Source organism: Cydia splendana, chromosome 6 (assembly GCF_910591565.1).
Source record: "Cydia splendana chromosome 6, ilCydSple1.2, whole genome shotgun sequence".
Taxonomy (NCBI): Eukaryota; Metazoa; Arthropoda; class Insecta; order Lepidoptera; family Tortricidae; genus Cydia; species Cydia splendana.
Genome location: NC_085965.1, coordinates 15,349,178 through 15,369,708, shown reverse-complemented (window position 1 = coordinate 15,369,708; position 20,531 = coordinate 15,349,178). Strand labels below are relative to the sequence as shown.

At 39.4% G+C, this 20,531-nt stretch overlaps 1 protein-coding gene across 1 annotated transcript; it reads right to left on the bottom strand.

The window, feature by feature from the left end:
- Nucleotides 1-5,228: 5,228 nt before the first annotated feature.
- LOC134791661 (TBC1 domain family member 16) lies at nucleotides 5,229-20,531 on the bottom strand. The gene is made up of 7 exons (XM_063762745.1): nucleotides 19,494-20,531; nucleotides 9,039-9,235; nucleotides 7,901-8,402; nucleotides 7,348-7,492; nucleotides 6,835-6,941; nucleotides 6,551-6,732; nucleotides 5,229-5,449 (listed from the first exon to the last, which is right to left on the bottom strand). Exons 1-7 carry the CDS (start codon nucleotides 20,345-20,347, stop codon nucleotides 5,256-5,258), a joined length of 2,181 nt encoding a protein of 726 aa, XP_063618815.1. The 5' UTR covers nucleotides 20,348-20,531; the 3' UTR covers nucleotides 5,229-5,255.

Below are 20,531 nucleotides of genomic sequence, written 5' to 3'. Positions count from 1 at the left end.
TAGGATTGTGTATGGGGGTTGCGGACTACGAGCCGTCCTACAAACGGCTAAACGGTAGGACGGCTCGTAGTCCGCAACCCCCATACACAATCCTACCCAACGAGGCGGACTACGAGGCGGCCTACACGGTAGGAGTGTGAATGGGGGGCTTTATTCAAGTTGGAACATTACCACAGAAAAAAAAACTATGCAAGTGTAAAAGGGATGGAGCATATAGGCGCTGGTTGTGACATCTTTAGTGGAGTAGTGGAACTACATCGTGTGTGTAGTTCAACTATTCGATGCTAGATGGCGCTATTTTCAAAAAAGTGTGTAAGGAAATGTCGACAATGTTTCTTTCTTATAAAATTCAAATGATCGGGACGGGTGATGTGATGCCTCATAACTCATGTCATAAGATAGTATGGCCCAAATTTTGGCGACACTGTGCACTGGTTCTTATAGTAACCCAGGCTCAAGTCTCTTTGCTCAAGTCGCTTCCCTAGTTTTTGTTTTTCCGTGAACATTACTTACACCCGGCCATACCCGGCTAAAGGCACGTCCCTGCATTTCGATGTTTTTAAACTGAAGTGTCGGAGGATAGTTTTAAGGCCGCTCCACACTCGTGCACGAATCGCGGCTTCGTCCGCGATTCACGTTCACGCGCATAGTCTGGAGGAGGCTTAATAAATAATAACTTAAACACATATCAATTTTTTTTTCTAATTTAAATGAAATAGGTAAACGTGATATACTAGTTGAGGGCATTATATTTAATTCATTAAATTATTAGAAGGCTCGATTAAGGGGTTATATGGAGTTAAAAGAGCATATAAGGCACGAAAGTTATTTGTATGCTAGAAAATATGTGTATCCAGAGTGCACCGAAGTCAAAAATTCTCCATCTTGAATTTCTTCATGTTTGCTCATGATGAAAAATGATATCATGATGAAAATTGATATCTGGGAATTCGAAAGCGCATGGAAACAGAGGGATTTGTGCACATGTTCCTTAGTGCGCATGTTCACTCGGCATTTCAAAAGATATTAAAAGCATACTAGACCTATAATATTTCAAAAGTACCTAAATGTAGGCTTTAGGTACTTTTGAAAACTTTGGGTTTCAGTCTTAACACTATTTCAACGCGGATAAAAACAACAATGTCCAATGCTCATACATTTATTTCTAATAAGATATGAATATTTCCAATAGGTAACATTGACTGTTTATTATTTTTAAACAAACGTTTACATACATAGGTAACTATATTACATTCAAGCAGATCATATATCACAGAATATACATAACAATTCACAACATGCGAAAAATAATGTTATCAACAGTTATCAAGTTATAATTTTATTATAGGTAGGTACCACAGATTTCCGTCCCTCAGTTATTATATAGGTAGGTACATATAATACCCTACATGTCTAACCAACATGCATGAAATTTAACCTTATGTGTTGACTAGTTAGAAATAAAATTATAGTATAAGGTATACCAAGTTAACAATGATATGTCACACTAAAAAAAACCTAATTACCTATGTAATGTCGTAAATAAAAGTGAAATTGAATAATAACTGATAAAAAAAACTATCCTTTGGCGCTTAAGATACTCTGTCATTAACAGTTCATTATATATTTTTCTGTAGGTACTTAGGTAAGAAATTAGGAATGACAACGTGGGCAGGTGTATAACATAAATTATTATACTATCATTCACATCCTCAATTATCTCATTTGATATGTTTTCTACGTAACATTTACATAAGCAATCTATAATTTTTATTTTTATTATGTATTGAAAAACTTGTAACAGAAATAGTGCTTCTTTCGGCACATTTACCCCAGCCAGTTATCTCCGCATCTACTTATACTGCCAAGACTTCACAGGTTATGAGCCAAGAAAAATATACTTAAATATCGTGTATTAGGTATACATACTATATAAAATATAGGTATAAATACGTTTTACTGTGCAAATACCAATGCAGTTTATTTAGTAACTCATTTTAAGCTGACAGCATACCTACTTAACGCAGCGTACTACGTAGGGCCGTAGGCGAACAACACGCGAACGCGAAGCGAAGCGATGCGGCGCGGGGTGAATCAATCCTTTGATACTTATAGAAGTGTCCTACGTGGGCGATCTCGTTGCGAACGCGAACGCATTGGGCCCGCCGCGCCGCGCCGCATCGCGTTCGCGAGTTGTTCGCTTACGTAAGACGCAGCGAAGTCTTTGAAACATATCTACCTACATATGCCTTAAAGGTGACTTATTTGTGAAAAAAAAACGGTTTCGTAGACCTTGAGGAACGAAAAAGAATTATAAATTTCGAATCTAAATAGGGAGGTAAGGTAGGTTCTTTTTGCCTTCGCAGTTATTATTAGCGTACCTATGTGGTTCTATTAATTGAGACTTTCTTAATCTAACAATACTTATTCACTACCTATTTCGTTATTAACAAATAACAACGTAATTATGTGCATTCTAAATACAAATAAACAATAGTAATGAGCAACGAAAACAGGATTATATAAAGTTTACAGTTAGTATGTGGTTAGGTACTTAACTTCTTTATGTACCAATTTTAGGCAGGTCACGCAATGTTATTTATTGATTTCCTGTTTATTTTTATTTTATATTACATATTAGTTATGATACTTATGATGTCTTTTCAATCCCATAAATTCCAAATATTCGAATCAATTCCTGCATCTCATATATAGGTACCTCTGCAAACAGCAACACTCTTATAACTGTCCATCGGTGGGACCTTATGCCTTTGGTAATAAGGTTTACGAACTGTCAATTAACAGTGAAAAGTATCTAGGTAGGTACCGTGTACAAGTAGCTTTTTACATAAGTTCACATATTTATTGTAATAAACACATTCCTTTAATTTGTCAAAATTAAACTAATGTTAAATATCGAATTTAAGGGCAACAAATGATATTAAAGCCGACTTTGTAATACCTACAGCACGCGGCATGATTGTGACGTGCATGTCTCAATAATGAACATAAATCTACAAGCAGTCTTGTATTTTTTACTAAGCAGCCGATTAAAAAAATATAGATTAATGGATAAATATTTACCTAACGGGCATCTACAATTTTTTTTGCCTTTGGATATATTAGAGTATTAGGTACAGTGGGCGTTCAGAAGTGCATGGATAGATGTCGACCGTAATGCCTTAATGCGGTTGAAACATATCCATGCACTTTTGAACGCCAGTGTACCTATCTTTCATTTCAATATTTAAATGACTGGCGGGGACTGCCGAATATGCCCTCTACAGCCAGCGGTCGGTAACAGGCTCTCACTTGCGGCCCGCAAGCCTCCCAGGCTATTTTGTATGTAAGATTGACAAACGAAAATGTCTGATAAAGTGATAAATATTAACAAAGCGCGGCCCCCGTCAACTTCGTTAACTACTATGTGGCCCTTGGCTGCTAAAAGGTTTCCGATTGCTGGGTTTTATAAAGTTACAAGTTACAGGTTACAAGAGTACAGGCTACAGGCACCTGTAATGCACTGTGAACGGCTACAGGTGTTTTATAAATACACATAGATAATTACAGTTGTAAAGAACCACGGTCAATCTCGATTACATGTGAAATCTACAGGTGTGAAGGACATCACTATTTAAAAAAAAAGTCTGTCATAGATACTCTGTGCTCTACTAAATGCTGTGTAAGCTGTGTTATTGTTTGCTGTAAAATATTAATTATTGGAAAAATGCCCAGAAATTAAGGAAAAATCGAGTGGTTGAGAGCGGTGTTCGATGCCAAGGATATACTTTTCGGGCCGTTTTCAGATTAAGTTAGATTTCATGAAATATTTACCTAATAAGTAAATAAATACTGTTTCACATTACATTATAAAATGTATCGCTTCGGTAGCGGCTCAAAGATAAGTACGCTGTGTATCGAAAATTATGAATAGTACACTTTACCATAATGTGAATGCACTATACTTAAATAAACAGACGAATGCTAATAAATCAACGACAAATATCGGCACCAATCCTTTTCCGTTTCCTAGTAGATAAAATAAAACGATATCATCAATAAAATCAATATCAAACATATTGTCACTTTATTTCCTATTTACTATATACTTCAGATACATTAACAAAAACTGATGAGGTCAGTGCATGGAAAAATATGCATGCCCTGGCAAAATCGTTGGCGTTGGTGCCTAACAATAAAGAGTAAAGATTAAAATCGCTCAGAAAACGAATAATTTTAATTAAAAATTAAGAATTACAGGACTCAAGACGTATGTCCGTTTTTGTTACAAGTGTACCAATCTACACTTGTAATTTACAATATTTTTATAAAACGCTTGTTCGATTATGAGTTTAAAACTATTAAACTCCCATATTTTCGTCTATGGTTGAGCTACAGGCACTTGTACCTGTAACCTGTAAAATTGTAACACAGTACTTTTATAATACGCAAATTGTAAAAAACGGAGCAAGTGTTGCCAGTAAACGCCTGTAAACTTGTAACTTGTAACTTTATAAAACTGGGCCCTGGTGTAGGGTCTACACTATCGTGCCCGCCCAGGGGCGTATTTACCCTAGGGCCATCCGGGCCATGGCCCGGGGCGCCAACCCCCAGGGGCGGCATATAGGGGCGGCATCGGATCGCATTTTGCTTTTCTTCCTTGACTTCTGGGGCGGCGAAACGTATTGGCCCGGGGCGCCAAATTTCAAAATACGCCCCTGTGCCCGCCAGTCATCGTATCGTCAGTAGTCATCGATCGTCGTTATTGTAGCAGACGATACAATAACGACGATCGATGGCAAGCTCAGTAAGATTGTGTGTAGTAAGAACGTGTTTGTATATTTGTAGAAGTTCCGTGTTTCATTGCTCCTATATATCCAGCTCGAACGGTGCAGCATTAAAAGAGTACAAGTTATCCACCCATGTTTGCAGTTACCACTAATTGGCGTGTCGGCACAGAATAAATAATAGTACTACCGTACAGAAAGGACACTTCCTACAAACCCGAAGTTTTACAGCGGTTCAGGGTCGAATCGGTCGAATCATGCTATCCCTTTCTAATATATGGCACTATCCCTCTCGGCTATTTAGGGTTGTCAAATTCGAGTGATTATCTTATCTGTGGTCGTGCACGCAAAAGGAAGTCAAGTGGTGCCAACCCTAATAATAATTGCTCGGAGCAATGCTGAGCCGAGCGGAGCCGAGTTCGACCGAAGTCAGGAGTGTCGGTTAGTCACCTAAAGAGAGTTACTGAGTTACTGTACAGCGTATTTGCAAAAGTCATGTTCGCCGTTGCACTCGACGCTGGGCCGGTGCGCCGAGTCCCAGATGCCGGGCCCGCAGCGCTGGCACAGGCCCGCCAGCGAGCAGGGGATGCGCACCAGCTGCCGGAACTGGTGCAGAAGGCCGCGCGCTTTGCGGAGGATCAGCTGCCCGTCCATGTACATTGCTGTGGAACAATTATGGTTTTATAGAAAGAGTGGTAACTCCATACATCAGTTTTCTTACCAAAACGCGCGTTATTTCGTAGTCGACATCTAACGTCAAGTAGTGGAACTAACAGTACCGCTACTTGACACCAGATGGCACCAGTGTCGCTACTGACGAAAAATGTAGGTACTCCTAAAACAATTTACAACTAATATTAGAAACAGAAGGAGTTGAAAATAGAGTTTCGAGTAATCCGGTTATAATATTAGCTAAAAAATGTTGAGCATTATTGTTTTTATTCGCCGCGACATCTATTGTCGACTAGCAGTACTGATATATTCCGCTACTTGACGCTAGACGTCGACTACGAAATAACGCGCGTGGTTGGTAAGAAAACTGATGTAAGTATGGAGTTATTACCACTCTTTCTTTACTTTTATATTACTCTATGATATTAATAATATAAATTATATTGCACACTCAAATGGCGTACAAGTTTAATTCGGCCTTTAGACAGTGCTAAATTTAGCGGCATGAATAATAATGCAAACAGATAAATCTTACTTTAGCATGAATGCAGAGCATTTACCCATGTTTTTTTGCAGTCTTTTTCATGTTATAGCTTATTTCTTTAGAGGCATGTTTAAATTTAAAGGCCACCATAACGTCGTCTACCATTCGCCACTGTTTGTTCTAGCACCGAGCGAGACATCCTATAGATCGCTCAGCATACGTATTGGATCCTAGTACGATGCTCAACAACAGCAAACCTTGGCTTATCGGTGATACATGGTAATTCGGTGATACTCCGTTATAATCTTACACAGTTCTCACCATGAGGAAATGCGAGCTATAAAATCATTGGCAGCTGTCAGTTTTGATGCTTGCAATTGGGTTGGCAGCGATTTAATTGCTTACATTTCAGCATTGTAAGCTCTGGGAAAGATAACAACCCATTATCACCGAATTACCAAGTATCACCGATAAGCCAAGGTTTGCCCTACTTAAAGTTGGTCCCGTCATTAGAAACTGAACTATGTTTTCTTATTCCATTCAGGCGGCCCCGGACGCGATGAACACAGTTGTGACTGACTTGACCCACGGGTCATAAGCCACATACCTAACGAACTGAAGTGCAGCAGCATCTCATCAGTGTTGAGGCCCTGGGCGATGACGTCATCGGCGTACACCGCTATGATGGCCAAGCAGAGAAACAAGTGGAAGTAGTCCGTCTGATAGTTCGCCCAGCACGCCTCCCACATGCGAAGCGCTACGGCTTCGGTGAATTCGCGCTTGAAACATCTGGAATGTGACATTCGACACCGTAAATAACTTGTGTGAGCCCCTCTCTCTCTCTCTCTCCGTCAAGGAACATAAAAACATTAAAAACAATACGTCACTTACAATAATATCCACCGGTGGCAGAAGAGAAGCTCCATTGCGTCCACATGCTTTTCCAAGTGCTTGTAGAAATGCGGTAACATTATCCTTATTAATTCACGTAGGTAACTCTGGAACAGACATAATTACATAAATCGTAATAGGTATGCATTAGTACTTATGCCATCAAAGCATACCTTCTGAACAAGTGCTTAAAATAAAAATGTTAAATGCCCTGACAAATGGCTCTGAGAAAAGAGGTAGATGCGACTTGGCGGGGACACTACCGTTTCTAGTAGATAAAGACGTTGCATTGCCAACTTAGAGAAGTAAAATTAAACTTTTCTAACGGTACTAGGTAAGTTCACTTTCTCTGGCTGTATTATGCTGAAGCACTAATAGCCAACATGTATATCTATTTGTTCTGCAGCAATTCGCATTTCAATGCGGAGTTTGCAGGGCTTTACACCACCTACTCTATTCTATACCTACCTACTCGTTCCCTATATGCAGCAGTCAACTGTATGCAGTACTTACAAGATTAATATCCATATCATTGTCTGTAGGTGTGCACACAAATATGGCTCGCTGCATCAGCCCCACGAAGCACCAGAAGGCTTCTGCTTCGCAATTGATTTCGCAGAGCACGGGCGCCAACAAGTCACTCATGCCTTGCGTATAGCTGAAACGAAATATTATGAATTTTGAAAACTTACCCTACTTTATTATTACTACCCTACTTTATCATTTCATGTAATTCATAAATTTCAATTTCACAGGTTTATAAATTGGCCGGGACCATAGATTGGAATTAAATTAGGCTGGTTCTACGACAGAGCCAATTATTAAGGTTAATTTTAGTTTGTTCTTTGTCCGTAAAATGAGGTTTAAAGATTTATATGTTATTTTTTGCACAAAGGGTGGCAGCTGAAAACAGATTTGTGAAAACAATGGTCTAAAACCGTTTTTTTGTACTAACAAATAACAATTTAACAACTCTCTTAACTGACCGTAGATCTTAGTCTCCGCAAAAATTACACAGACTAAGATTTACGAATTGCTAGTGAACTGTGTGGGCTATGGTACTTACCCTAAAACAGGATTATATACAGCATAATTCAGCAAAATATTCTTCATAATCTCTACATTATAATTGTTTTCGCCGGCAAAGAATGGATTCCCCCGATCCGTCCTCACGACGTCTTTCTCAATTACGCACTGCACGTTCTTCCAAAACAGTGCGTATTGCTCCGGGGTCATCTTCTCCAGCCTTTTCCGAGTAATTTCTTCATATTCTCTAGTCCTTAACTGAAGAATAATTTCCCGTTCGTCATAAGTAGTATTATATGGGTAACAGTGAAGCAAAAACGGCCAAACCTCTCTTCGTAACTCCTTATCTAAACCTCCAAAGAAAACGCCTTTTCTCAGGAACAAGTCATCTTCTATCAATCCCTTGCCATTCATGACTTTTCCATAAAATATTTCCGGCGTAATTTTCGGTATCTTTCCTTCTTCGGGATGCTGCTCTGATTTTTGTACTTCGGGACGGCAGACCATGAAATGTCGATACGGTAAATTGGGCTCTTCTGATCCTGTAATTGAGTTTATATTGCATTAAGAGTGTTGATGATCCTCGGACCGCGTAAGTGGCGTAACATAAGGATAATGGAATTAAGTACAAGCTTGTGTAGCCACTCCATAAACGGACCAAAAGGCGAAATAAGGGTTGCTCCGACGTCCTTATTTTGTTATTACGGTTGAGTGTGGCTTTTGGACGAATGATTCCGAAATAATATTTACAAAAGTGGGGCTTTTATTAACATTGCTACTGACCTTAGTGTATGTACTATAATGTATTTGGTGGAAGGTTAAGAGTAGATTTTCACTCAGAACAGAACAGCATTAAGTGCCTTGGTGGTGGTAACGTCCTGGGATAAACGTAAGAAGATGCACCTAAGCCTAACCCGCCGCTCGTTATTGTTGTGCACCAATGAGAGCTACTGGTGCAACAATTGCGCCAGGTGGACCAGCCCTTCATGGTGGAAGTTTAGAAGTAGATGCTGAGGCTAAAGGCTAAGAGAAGGTTGTTAGAAGAGACCTCTTAACTGGAGCTTCTAATATTGTGCAGCAGGGAATGCTACCGTGCCAGGTGGTATAATCCGCCATATGGAAATGATACGGGTAAATACTGAGTATATTAAACGGAGAGGTTGTTAAGTGCTCCTTACCCGGCGCCCGCCTGATGTTGTGCAACAACGAATGCCACCGGTGCAGCACCTGGGCCAGGTGATCCAGCCCGCCATGATGAAAATGCAGGATCTTGTACTGCGACTCGCGGGACGCGACCACCAGCTGCCCACATGTGCAGTTGTCGTCGTTGAAGAACAGCCGCAGGGATCGCATCTGGCTCAGATCCACTGAGAACCTGGTGCAAAAACAATTGAAGATATAGGATATTATTAAGATCCTTGTATGCTGCGCCGGTGGGGTTCAGTTATGCCTTGCCCTATACTACCATACCATACCATAGGACCCATAGCCATAGGGCCATAGGGCCTTTTGCATCGCTTTGAAAATCGTAAAACTCGCATGATATAAGTACCCAGAACAAACATATATAGGTATTGCCATAACCCATTTAAAAGTCGCGCGCCTAATAACCAGCACTCAGATACTTAGGTACCTACCTGGTTTTATTCAGCTAATACCATTTTTAGGGTTCCGTACCCAAAGGGTAAAACGGGACCCTATTACTAAGACTTCGCTGTCCGTCCGTCCGTCCGTCTGTCACCAGGCTGTATGTCACGAACCGTGATAGCTAGACAGTTGAAATTTTCACAGATGATGTATTTCTGTTGCCGCTATAACAACAAATACTAAAAACAGAATAAAATAAAGATTTAAATGGGGCTCCCATACAACAAACGTGATTTTTGACCAAAGTTAAGCAACGTCGGGAGTGGTCAGTACTTGGATGGGTGACCGTTTTTTTTTTGCTTTTTTTTTTTTGTTTTTGTTTTTTTTATATGGTACGGAACCCTTCGTGCGCGAGTCCGACTCGCACTTGCCCGATTTTTAACTAGAGCTAAGTACGAACAACTACATCGCTAAATGTAGGTATTATTATGACTGCCGGCGATAAACTGCTTCACAATTGACAATGGTACCTTGTACCTACCTAAAGGATGGAAGATTGCCAAGATCCGTTTCAAAAACGAATGCCTAAATAATTCCTATTTGGCATCTACCTAAGGTACGTGCCTATAGATAGGTATACCTATATGCGTCTTTCATCAAAAACACATACCTAGTATTTAGTCAGAAAAGGATGCTCAAAGGTACCTCTATATACACCTCTTTATTTATTTAATCGTATGGCAAGATTCGAGTCGCTTAAAGTATTAGAAAGTAATAAAGAATGAAAGAACTATATCCAATGTCTTGGCCCATAGGGCTGCGTCTTTACTAGGAGCGAGCAAGTCTTCATGGTTGCCAATAAACTTTATCTTAGGGCAGTCTGTACCTCTTAAAGGGCGTGCAAAGGGCTAAAGTTACCTACTTCTAATTTCCCCCTCCTATAAATGGCTTCCCTATCATTACCTGCGCACAAAAGACGTCAAATCAATAGTACCTTTATCATTGTGATACTTTGATTGGTATCGGTCGATGTCATAGGTAGGATATTTACGTAACAAAGCAATTCAGTTCAGAGAAAGGTGGGATGACTAGTAAATAAGATTTCTAAAATCCTTTTTTTTTTATACAAGCCCTGATGCGGTTAACATTTGTCTAAAAAACGTTGCTTACCTTATAAATTTATCTTAATTTGCCTTTAAGGCCATGCCATATATACGTACTCTCCGAAAAGTAGTCGAATAGGTAAAACCAGAGATATATACCTATAACTTCGTAAAATTAACTTAATTGATTAAAGATAACACTAATATTAAAAGTTAAATCTAAACAGGATCCTCGTGACCTAGCCGAGGTAGCCGGCACCATTTCCTCTCTGAACCGCAAATTCGTAAAATGCTTATGCCAGCTCTTTTATCACAGTGACATCCAACTCGTAATAATATATTTTTATTTCAATTCCATTTACAAATAAATCATTTCATACGCCGCCATCTAGGAACTAGGACTAGCTCCCTACTCCATTTTAGGCATCCAAGGCCATATCGATATGTCAGGGTTACCCCTAGCTAGCTAGTAGGCGACGGATCCAGCCAGCAATAATGAAATTCTGAACATTCTTTGAGAACAATCGGCTGATTATTACGATAAAGAGCGCTCGTCGGCATACTTAATGATGAGTAGGCGACCTTTCACTTTCAGGAATGACAAAGATTAAAAAATAAATAGAGTTAGACCAAGACAAGTCGATTTTGATAGCACACGCAGTGCAAGTGTCATTTATACGTCATCATTTTATAGAAGTTTAAAATAACACTTGCACTGCGTGTGCTATCAAAATCGTTGCAGACTTGTCTTGGTCTAACTCTAATACTAAATCATATCTATAAAAATGAAATCACACCCTAGAAAACTGTTTGTTGGTCAGTATAATGACTAATTGACAGTCGACAACCCATGCAATTATGATGATGACATCGATAACTTTCTTTTCTCGTTCGTTGTGTAAAATGATTTCGGATCGAGAGCATGAATCCTAGTCATGTCATACATATGTCTAACACTTAGTTTTAATAGGGTATTTGCCTACTAGTCAAATCAGTTACTTTTTTAGAACTGTCAAAACGATTTGCTAATATGGAATTTATATGAAACATTACATCGTGACGTCACGGTCAACTCACCTACTTTTTATATTTGTATCCGATTTATTAAATAGAACTTGTGTTTAAAAATAACTCCTATGTGTGTTTTTCTAATTGTTATCTGATGCTTTATTTCATGCATGGTGTAAAATAATTTATTTTAAATACAGTATAATACCCTGCATATCATGGTTTCAAGGGACAAACTATAGTAGAGTAATAATAACGATGCTAAAGAAAATCCAAGCAGAATAACTGAACAAAGTACCAGTTTTTCAATTTTTTTATGCGGGGATGGCATATCTGCTATTTTTTTATCTGTGTTGATATGCTGACTAAGATTTCCAGTTTATATGTACCTACTTAAAGGAGAGCTTAGAGCAATTTTAGCTTTACTTGAAGTGGGACTGGGAGCCGGTAGGTAGATACTAAAAATAGAAGAACAGAACACCCACACAGTTCCGCGCACTTGTTTGACGTAGGCTTTTAATTACATGTTAAATATGTGTTAATTAAGTAGAATGTATATTATCTTAGTCCTATTAGATGTAGTGCTGTGCAAGTGGCATAATGCTCTGGATCTAGGGATTGCAAACCGGATTGATTTGATCAATCCGGCCAGAGATGGGTAACTACCCGGGTAAATACCCGAAAGCGGGTATTTACCCGGTAAATACCCGATATTTACCTACCCGCGGGTAAATACGCGGGTATTTTCGTTTTTCTTTTAAATTTAATGAGTTTAATGGTATGTGAGTATAAATAAGATTAATTTAAGTATTTTTTTATAATGTTACATAAAATGTATGTTCAAACCACAGACCAACCCCTATAGACCGAGCTTATAGGACGACTCGCGGTCACCACCCGTATGGTGTATAGGTCAAATATAAGATTGTTCGCGCGCCGCTCCGATCAGTTGCGCCCAACGTAACGACCTGTTAGCAGTGTGCACGAGTCTAAGAAAATAAATCGTAAACTATTGAATTCATTGGGAAATCATGGGATATTGCAGCGTAAAATGGTGTGGCAAGTCATCTAAGACATCTACTTACGAAACAGATGGAATAACATCCCACAGGAAAGTCAAATTCATTATTTCATTGAATAATGTTTCTTGTCCGCGGGGTTCATTTTATACTGGTCAGTAAGCAGAGGCGAAGTATGTCCGTCCCTTTTCGTCAACTTGAAAATGCAATGCGCTATCCCTTTCCCTTTCGACTAGTGATGTGACGATGATGGTTTTTCAGTTGCGGAAACTTCGTGCTTCGTCATACCGTATTGTACCATTTTAGACATAATATATAGGAAATATGTTGTGTAAGTTTTTTAGAATCCTCTAGGCCAGCGGAGCAGTTAGGCCGCATGTCACGAGATGGACCTGATGATGAACTTCAAAGAAGTGCGAGGGCACTCGGTGTTGATTTGTGATAGACATATGTTGTATGGGTTTTTTAGAATCCTCTAGGTGAGCAGTTAGCTCTCATATCACGAGATGGACCTGATGATGAACTCCAAAGAAGTGCGAGGGAACTCGGTGTTGGTTTGTGATAGACATATGTTGTATGAGTTTTTTAGAATCCTCTAGGTGAGCAGTTAGGTCTCATGTCACGAGATAGACCTGATGATGAACTTCAAAGAAGTGCGAGGGAACTCGGTGTTGGTTTGTGATAGACATATGTTGTATGGGTTTTTTAGAATCCTGTAGGTGAGCAGTTAGGTCTCATGTCTCGAGATGGACCTGATGATGAACTTCAAATAAGTGCGAGAGAACTCGGAGTTGATTTGTAATAGGCATATGTTATTAGTCCATTTGAATATGTTTTCAATACAACCTTCTATGACCTTAATAAAACGGACAAAAGAAAATAATTGTATGAGATTTCGGCGACACTTTTTTCTCGTATCAAAAGAGATTGCGATTCTGAGTGGAAATAATATAAAAATTCTAAACTTTAAAATTCATGTTCTGGGTACTTTAAGCAGAAATGCCCTAATATGTTAAGTAAAAATTTCAGGTACATTGTTAAATTACTTAATGAAATATTAAATTAATCAATATTATTATTTGTATGTCTTTCCCATCACGGAACAATGGTGTTCCGGACCTTTGGGAGGCATGCGCGGAGCCGAAGCCAACACGTAGAGGCCCTTTTGACACTTTAATGAAATGTAAGGGGTACACCGAGCGGATGCTGCCCTTGCCCGTGTCATGGGACGCACGCAGAGGCAGCACCCGCCAGGGTGTAAGGGCTATTGAGAGTTGATGGAATCTAAAATGAACTAGGTTATTGGGTGAAAGCGATGGACTAAGTACTGAGCTATGGGGTAAAAAAAACCGGACGCCTGCCTAATAAAACGGTATGCAATTTTATTTCCGGCAGACGGTGACTCGCCCTCACAAGATGGGCCCCCACAAAAAGCGACATCTAGGATGGCTCAAGGGCAACACCGGTGTGAGCGGCTCAGGGGTGTCGAGAGGTGTGCGCCGCTTTCTACCCAGTGGCTGTTAACAGCCACTGTGCCAACTCGCGTCTTATGCATATTTCACTTCCACCCCTGGAGCTTATAGCTCTAACGACTCCACTCTGGCCGGCCGGCTAAGGCAAGCCAGAGGCAGAGAATCCTGTCCCACCCACCCTCCTTGCGGGTAACAGAACTCCCCAGGAGCACTCGGGTACGTGAGGTCGCTAATCCCCAACAGCTCGCCACAAGCTGCCCTGCGTTGACTGATTGCACTGGTAAAACCAGCGGGCGATGGGGTCGTCACATCCCTACGCCAAAGGTATATAATCAATATAATTATTAAGTAAGTTTACTCTAAGTACTTATACTAAATTGGTAACAATTTTACCACAATACATTTCGGTATCACTGGTAGCAGTACCCACTACCTGTAATGAACATGTCCCATCCCTACGCTTGCACGTGTCAGCGCGCCATGTTTGAAACGACCAATCGCAACGCCGTGAGCACCCCTCCCGCACCTCACAGTTTGGTGATTTGCGTCGGGAACAAAATGGCCAATATTAGGTTTCTAGAGGCGGTGTTCTGTGGTTCAAACTAATTACGAAAAGGTTGCTATGAGGTGAAGTTCGATTTTAATATATCAATACAATTATGAAAATCGTGTAAAATTATTCCCTGGCTTCCGGAAATGTTTTAAAACGCTTTTAATATACATTAGAAAGATGAAAATAAAGACTACTTATGAATGATCATAAAAAAAAAATTGTGCAGTATCACAACTTGGGAAGCTCATAAGTCAAATACAGTTAGTTTTAGGACAAAAATGTATATAACCTTTTTTGTAGAAAATTATGTCTACTTTAGTTTGTACATACAACACTTTTCGATATTAATGACAAATTCCAAGAAATATGAAAAAGTTCTATTTTATCCCCCTCCCCCCAACCACACCCCCCGCCGACCGAAGTTGGAATGTGTATTATCAACGTATACTCGTAAGTACGATAATTTACTCAAATCTAAAAAAAATAATCTTATGACGGCCTTTTTTTAATATTTATCAAAATTGCACTAAAAATTCCTTAGTTACAACTGCAGGTTTCACTAAACCATTTCATTTTAAATGACACACAATAATTACAACCATTAACTCGGTTTATTTCTCCACTTTAACACAAATCGACATGTGCAACAAGAAATTAATCTACCCGTCCATTTGGGTAGATACGGCGGGTAAATACCGGGTAGATGGGTATTTACCGGGTATTTACCTGGGTGGGTAAATTGGGTAAATACCCGCGACCCATCTCTAATCCGGCCGGATCCGGCCGGATTTTGCCACAATACGGCCGGATCCAGCCGGACCGGATCCGGTTAGGTATAAGGATATCAAAGTTAATTAAATTACATATTTTTCAAGTTTTATGCGTTATACGAGGAAAAAAGTGTCATATCATGTCAATCTCAAATAAAATTTTAAATCTAAGTCATTTATTAATTTTATTATATGTAAATTCACATGCAACACACGTTTACAATAAAATTATAAATTTGATTAGATTCCAAAGCCTGTTAATGGGATAATTATGGGATGGGAATTGGAACTTTTTGAAAGGACAAGTTTTCGTAACTGTTCTAGGATGGAATTATTTGTAACGCTGACATCCATTCTAGTAATAAGATACATATTTTACTTTTAATCAAAATTATATGAAACGCGCTCCAATATTATCTTGCTTTCATTTATTATCCGTGGAAATAGTTTTATAGCCTAAATCACAAATAAAGAAATAATTCATGAATAAATATTTGGGGACAATCTTATACAGATCGACCTACTCGTAGCCCCAAACCAAGCAAAGCTTGTACACGTATAGTATATTGATAAATACATGCTAATTGTATACATAGAAAACACCCATGACTCGGGAACAAATATCTGTGTTCATCACACAAATAAATACCCTTACCGGGATTCAAACCCAGGACCATCGGCTTCATAGGCAGAGTCACTGAATGGTCACTAGTGTCACTACCCACTAGGCCAGACCGGTCGTTACAAATGCCTTCCATGACATATCTTCATCCTTTAATTTGTACTTCTAAGTATTTAAGTAATCGTCGTATCGTGCCATTCGTGCCACCCACATGAAAGAAGAGGAAATCCTCTTCTGTTCTCAATCATCATCATATTAAATAACTTCTTATTTTACTAAATCTTGACTTTTTCATTCGTTCTTTATTCTGTTTAACTTCTTTTTCCATCCGTCGCCTTTATCTCACCTAAAACGCACAGTGGGTGCTGTGTGCGCTCTTTTTTTCTATTTTCTCGGATCCGGTCCGGATCCGGTGATTTTAACCAGATCCGGTAGCTCCTAAAAAGTGCCGGATCCGGCCGGATTACCGGATCCGCCGGACCGGATTGCAATCCCTATCTGGATATAATGGACAGCAGGCCGTAGATGAGCTTAACATGAAACCAAAGGCGCTTTATACCTATAGTAATAATTACCTACTATCAACCACCCTGTTAACTGACAATTCGTAAACCTTATTACAAAAACCGGCCAAGTGCGAGTCGGACTCGCACACACACGAAGGGTTCCGTACCATTATCTATAAAAACGGTCACCCATCCAAGTACTGACCCCGCCCGACGTTGCTTAACTTCGGTCAAAAATCACCTATGTTGTATGGGAGCCCCACTTAAATCTTTATTTTATTCTGTTTTTAGTATTTGTTGTTATAGCGGCAACAGAAATACATCATCTGTGAAAATTTCAGCTGTCTATCACAGATCACGAGATACAGCCTGGTGACAGATGGACGGACGGACGGATGGACGGACGGACAGCCGAGTCTTAGTAATAGGGTCCCGTTTAACCCTTTGGGTACGGAACCCTAAAAAGCATAAGGTCCACCGATGGACAGTTGTTAAGAGTGTTGCTGTTGTACGAAGGTATCTACGAGTATTTAGTTACGATAATTATTTTCGAATGGCAATAAAGAGAATAGATAGAGCTAGGTAGGTATTTAGTTATGGCATTAAAAAAAACGCTTTGTGGAGTATGTGGACCAATAACAAATTGTCAGAAAAAACGGTATCGTCTTGGTGGGTCATTCCATTCGTTTTTCGTCAAGTTCTTAAATTAGTCCTATTCTGCTTTCGTCGCTCATTCTACATTCGTCACAATCGTCGGTGGCTTTCAATGTAGAATGAGTGACGAAAGCAGAATAGGACTAATATAAGAACTTGACGAAAAACGAATGGGACGACCCAAGACGATACCGAAAAATCTTCGAAAGGAGAGTCTAAGCTGTGCACCGACTTGTAATAAAGTGAGGAAGTTCATAGAAATTTGACATTAAAGATGCCAACTGCCACACGTTGCAAATGCAATGCAGAGTTATTTTGGTCGGACTCTAGTGGTTTTAAAGAATAGCGCCTTTGATGATCAACGAAGAGGATATTATCTTAATAAATATTTATTATCTTATGATATAATGGTTTCCTAAGAATTGTATGTTCGACGTCACTTCATTTATCGTATTTAAAAGCATTCGCCTGTGTTAGTAACACCTAACACAGTAGGTAGGTATTTGTATTGAAATTCTTGACAAGCGGAATACCAACGAATGTTTAAACGATAGGCGCTTGCCTTATTTACATTGAGAATACATTTAGCTTTTGGTGTTTCGTTTAAAATATCAAAAAGGCTTACGTCTTTTAGTGTCAACGTTCTGTTAAAAGCCATTTGCATAATTTCAGGAGACAGTGTTTTGTTAACAGCGTGGCAAATGTGTACAGCTACTTAATTTTCCTTCAACAGTTTTTATGATTATGATATGAATCTGTTTTAAGGAAAGAGAGTATAATCAAAAGTGGTGCCGTGACATTATTTATTAGGTACCTATTTCTATTTCCTAATGCGTCTGTACTGTACCTATTAAGTATTCATATATTATTCACTAAACTTTTTAACTAGTTACAATAAGATAATAAAAGATATATCTAAATATCGTCGAAATATATATCTACCAAAAAAATCCTATAAGTTTCATATTATGATATTTATGATTAATCTAACATACCTACCTACCTACCACCTAGATTATTTCTGTAAACAGCGACACCTACGCTTCGTCCCTACGTAGAGATAATGCTGAACAATATATTTTAATATAATCGGCAAGTATTACTTAGCACATGGATGAAAGCTATCATATCAAGCATGGCTTAGGTGCCTTAGGTCCTTCTCATAGCGTTTTGCCGGTTGCATCTTAATTACCATAAAGGAGCCCGCGAGGTCAACTCGACTGTAAAATAAGATAAGATAAATAAAAATTCACTACATATGTGCAGCAAAAATGTAGGTACTGAATACACCATTGCGTTGTTATACTACATGTAAGTTAATTAATTGCGGTTATGGTATCGTGTAACGTGCCCGATAGCTAGTGCATACGTTGCATTATTAATGAGTACTAGCTAGCTACTTTAGTGAGAAATCGATTTGATGTAATATGAATGTAGGTTACAGGTTTAGTGTGTGTTGAAGATATCCTAAATTTATGTATCAAATCGTAATCCTATCTGGAAGGTATACTTAAAATGCGTAGATCTAATTATCCATTGGAAACATTGATTAAAAATTTGCGAAAGCGTCTACAGATTTTTTTAAATTTCGGGGGGTTGGTGGAGGGTTAAAAAAAATCGTTAAGTAGATTGTGGATTTGGTCGTTTAGGTCCAAATTAATGCTATACCTAATTGTTCTACAACTTAATCTGACAAGTATATGTACGCATTTCCTTAATCTGACGATCACAAGTTCGACACCCGATTTTCACATTGTAACCGTCAGATTAAGGAAATGCATGCAAATTATTGTTAGATTTAGTAATAACACAATTATAGCATCAACTTGGACTAAAATGACCAAACGACACTAAGCTGCTTTAACGATTTCTTGAACCCCACACCAACCAACGGATCAACATAGACGGCTAAAAAGTGGATAAGGTAGACTCCACGCCCACGGGGTAGTAAAATATCACTCATATCTTTATCTGACGAGCTCGAGGCTCGGGTACGAGTAACTACATAATTCCCCTCTTGGGCTCCCCAACCATATGTGTGTAACCTTCCTTACTCTACTCTTATAGGTATACACAATATCACAATATCAATCCCAGTTAGGATCCGATTATCCTGACGTAATGATATGCAATTTCAAGATTGCATTAGCTTTGCCAACTTTGAAGATTAAATTAGTAGTAGGTATGCTAATGTTTTTAATTATCATCGAAGGCATAGATAAGTGATCGATTCATCAACCTTATTACGTCGCGATAAGGTCTATTCTTGGGATGGTCACTTAAGAATGTCTTCTTGCCGTAGACAAACCACCGGTTTTGTGTGCTTCTTGTATACTAACCTTCGACATTTAATCGGCGCGCGTCTCTGTGGTACCGGTGAGCTCTGCACACTCTCAGGAAACACCAGGTTATGCTTCAGCGCTAGAAACTCAGGAGTGCTCATCCAATTGGGGTTGCCTTCGTCACACGAGCTCATGGAGAGTGACCTTATAAACTTGTCACCAGACATCGAGTCAGGAGTCAAATCGATGTTTTCGACGGTCGGGTTAGCAATAGTTATGTTGACTGATGTCATAGACTGCGACCTCACGTGTTTATCAAACATAAACACATCTTCCTTGTTTTCATCTTTCTCAAAACTCCCGAAAACGCTATCTTTGGCCGAATCAACGGTCTTTACCGTAGGTTTTGAGCTGGATGTCAAATCTTCTTGCGTATGCGTGTACCGCGTATCGTTAGACTTAATACTATGTTTGTCTGAGTTAGAATTAATACTAGTTGTTTCTGAGGAGTCTGAAAATGCGTTTTCGTTGTTAGAATCGATCTTCTTATTTGAGTCATTTGGCTTTGTTTCTTTGGTAGTTTTACGTAGTCCCAACTCATCGCTCGGGCTTGTTTCTACGGCTGAAGGGCATTTCTTGAGCGTAGAATTAGGTATCCAATTTAAGAATAGCGTGGGTCGTTTGGCATTGTTATGTTGATCTGTAAATACCTTGGTAGTCACAGTTAGATAGCCTGGATGGTGGATAACATCGAGCTCATGCCTCGCGACTGTTGGAGGATGTACGCACACGTTGTTTTTGCAGAATAATATTTCATTGTCGACATAATCTGGTAGTTCTTCATAGTCCTCGAACTCCAGTCCTAGGAAGTAGCTCGAGGCCCTTTTCAACAGTTCGGGAAGTGGCATCATTCACATTTCCCGTTTACGTTATCGCGAGCGACCTCATCGGTGCGCGGCTGTGTGTGTACTACGCGCATAAACACCTACGCTCTGATAACAGTATTGATCCGTCGAGAATAGCGGCCCGATGTGACAGCTGTGTTTACCGTCGGGAGCCAAAAGAGCGCAAGAGCGCCATGTTCTTGAAAGATAT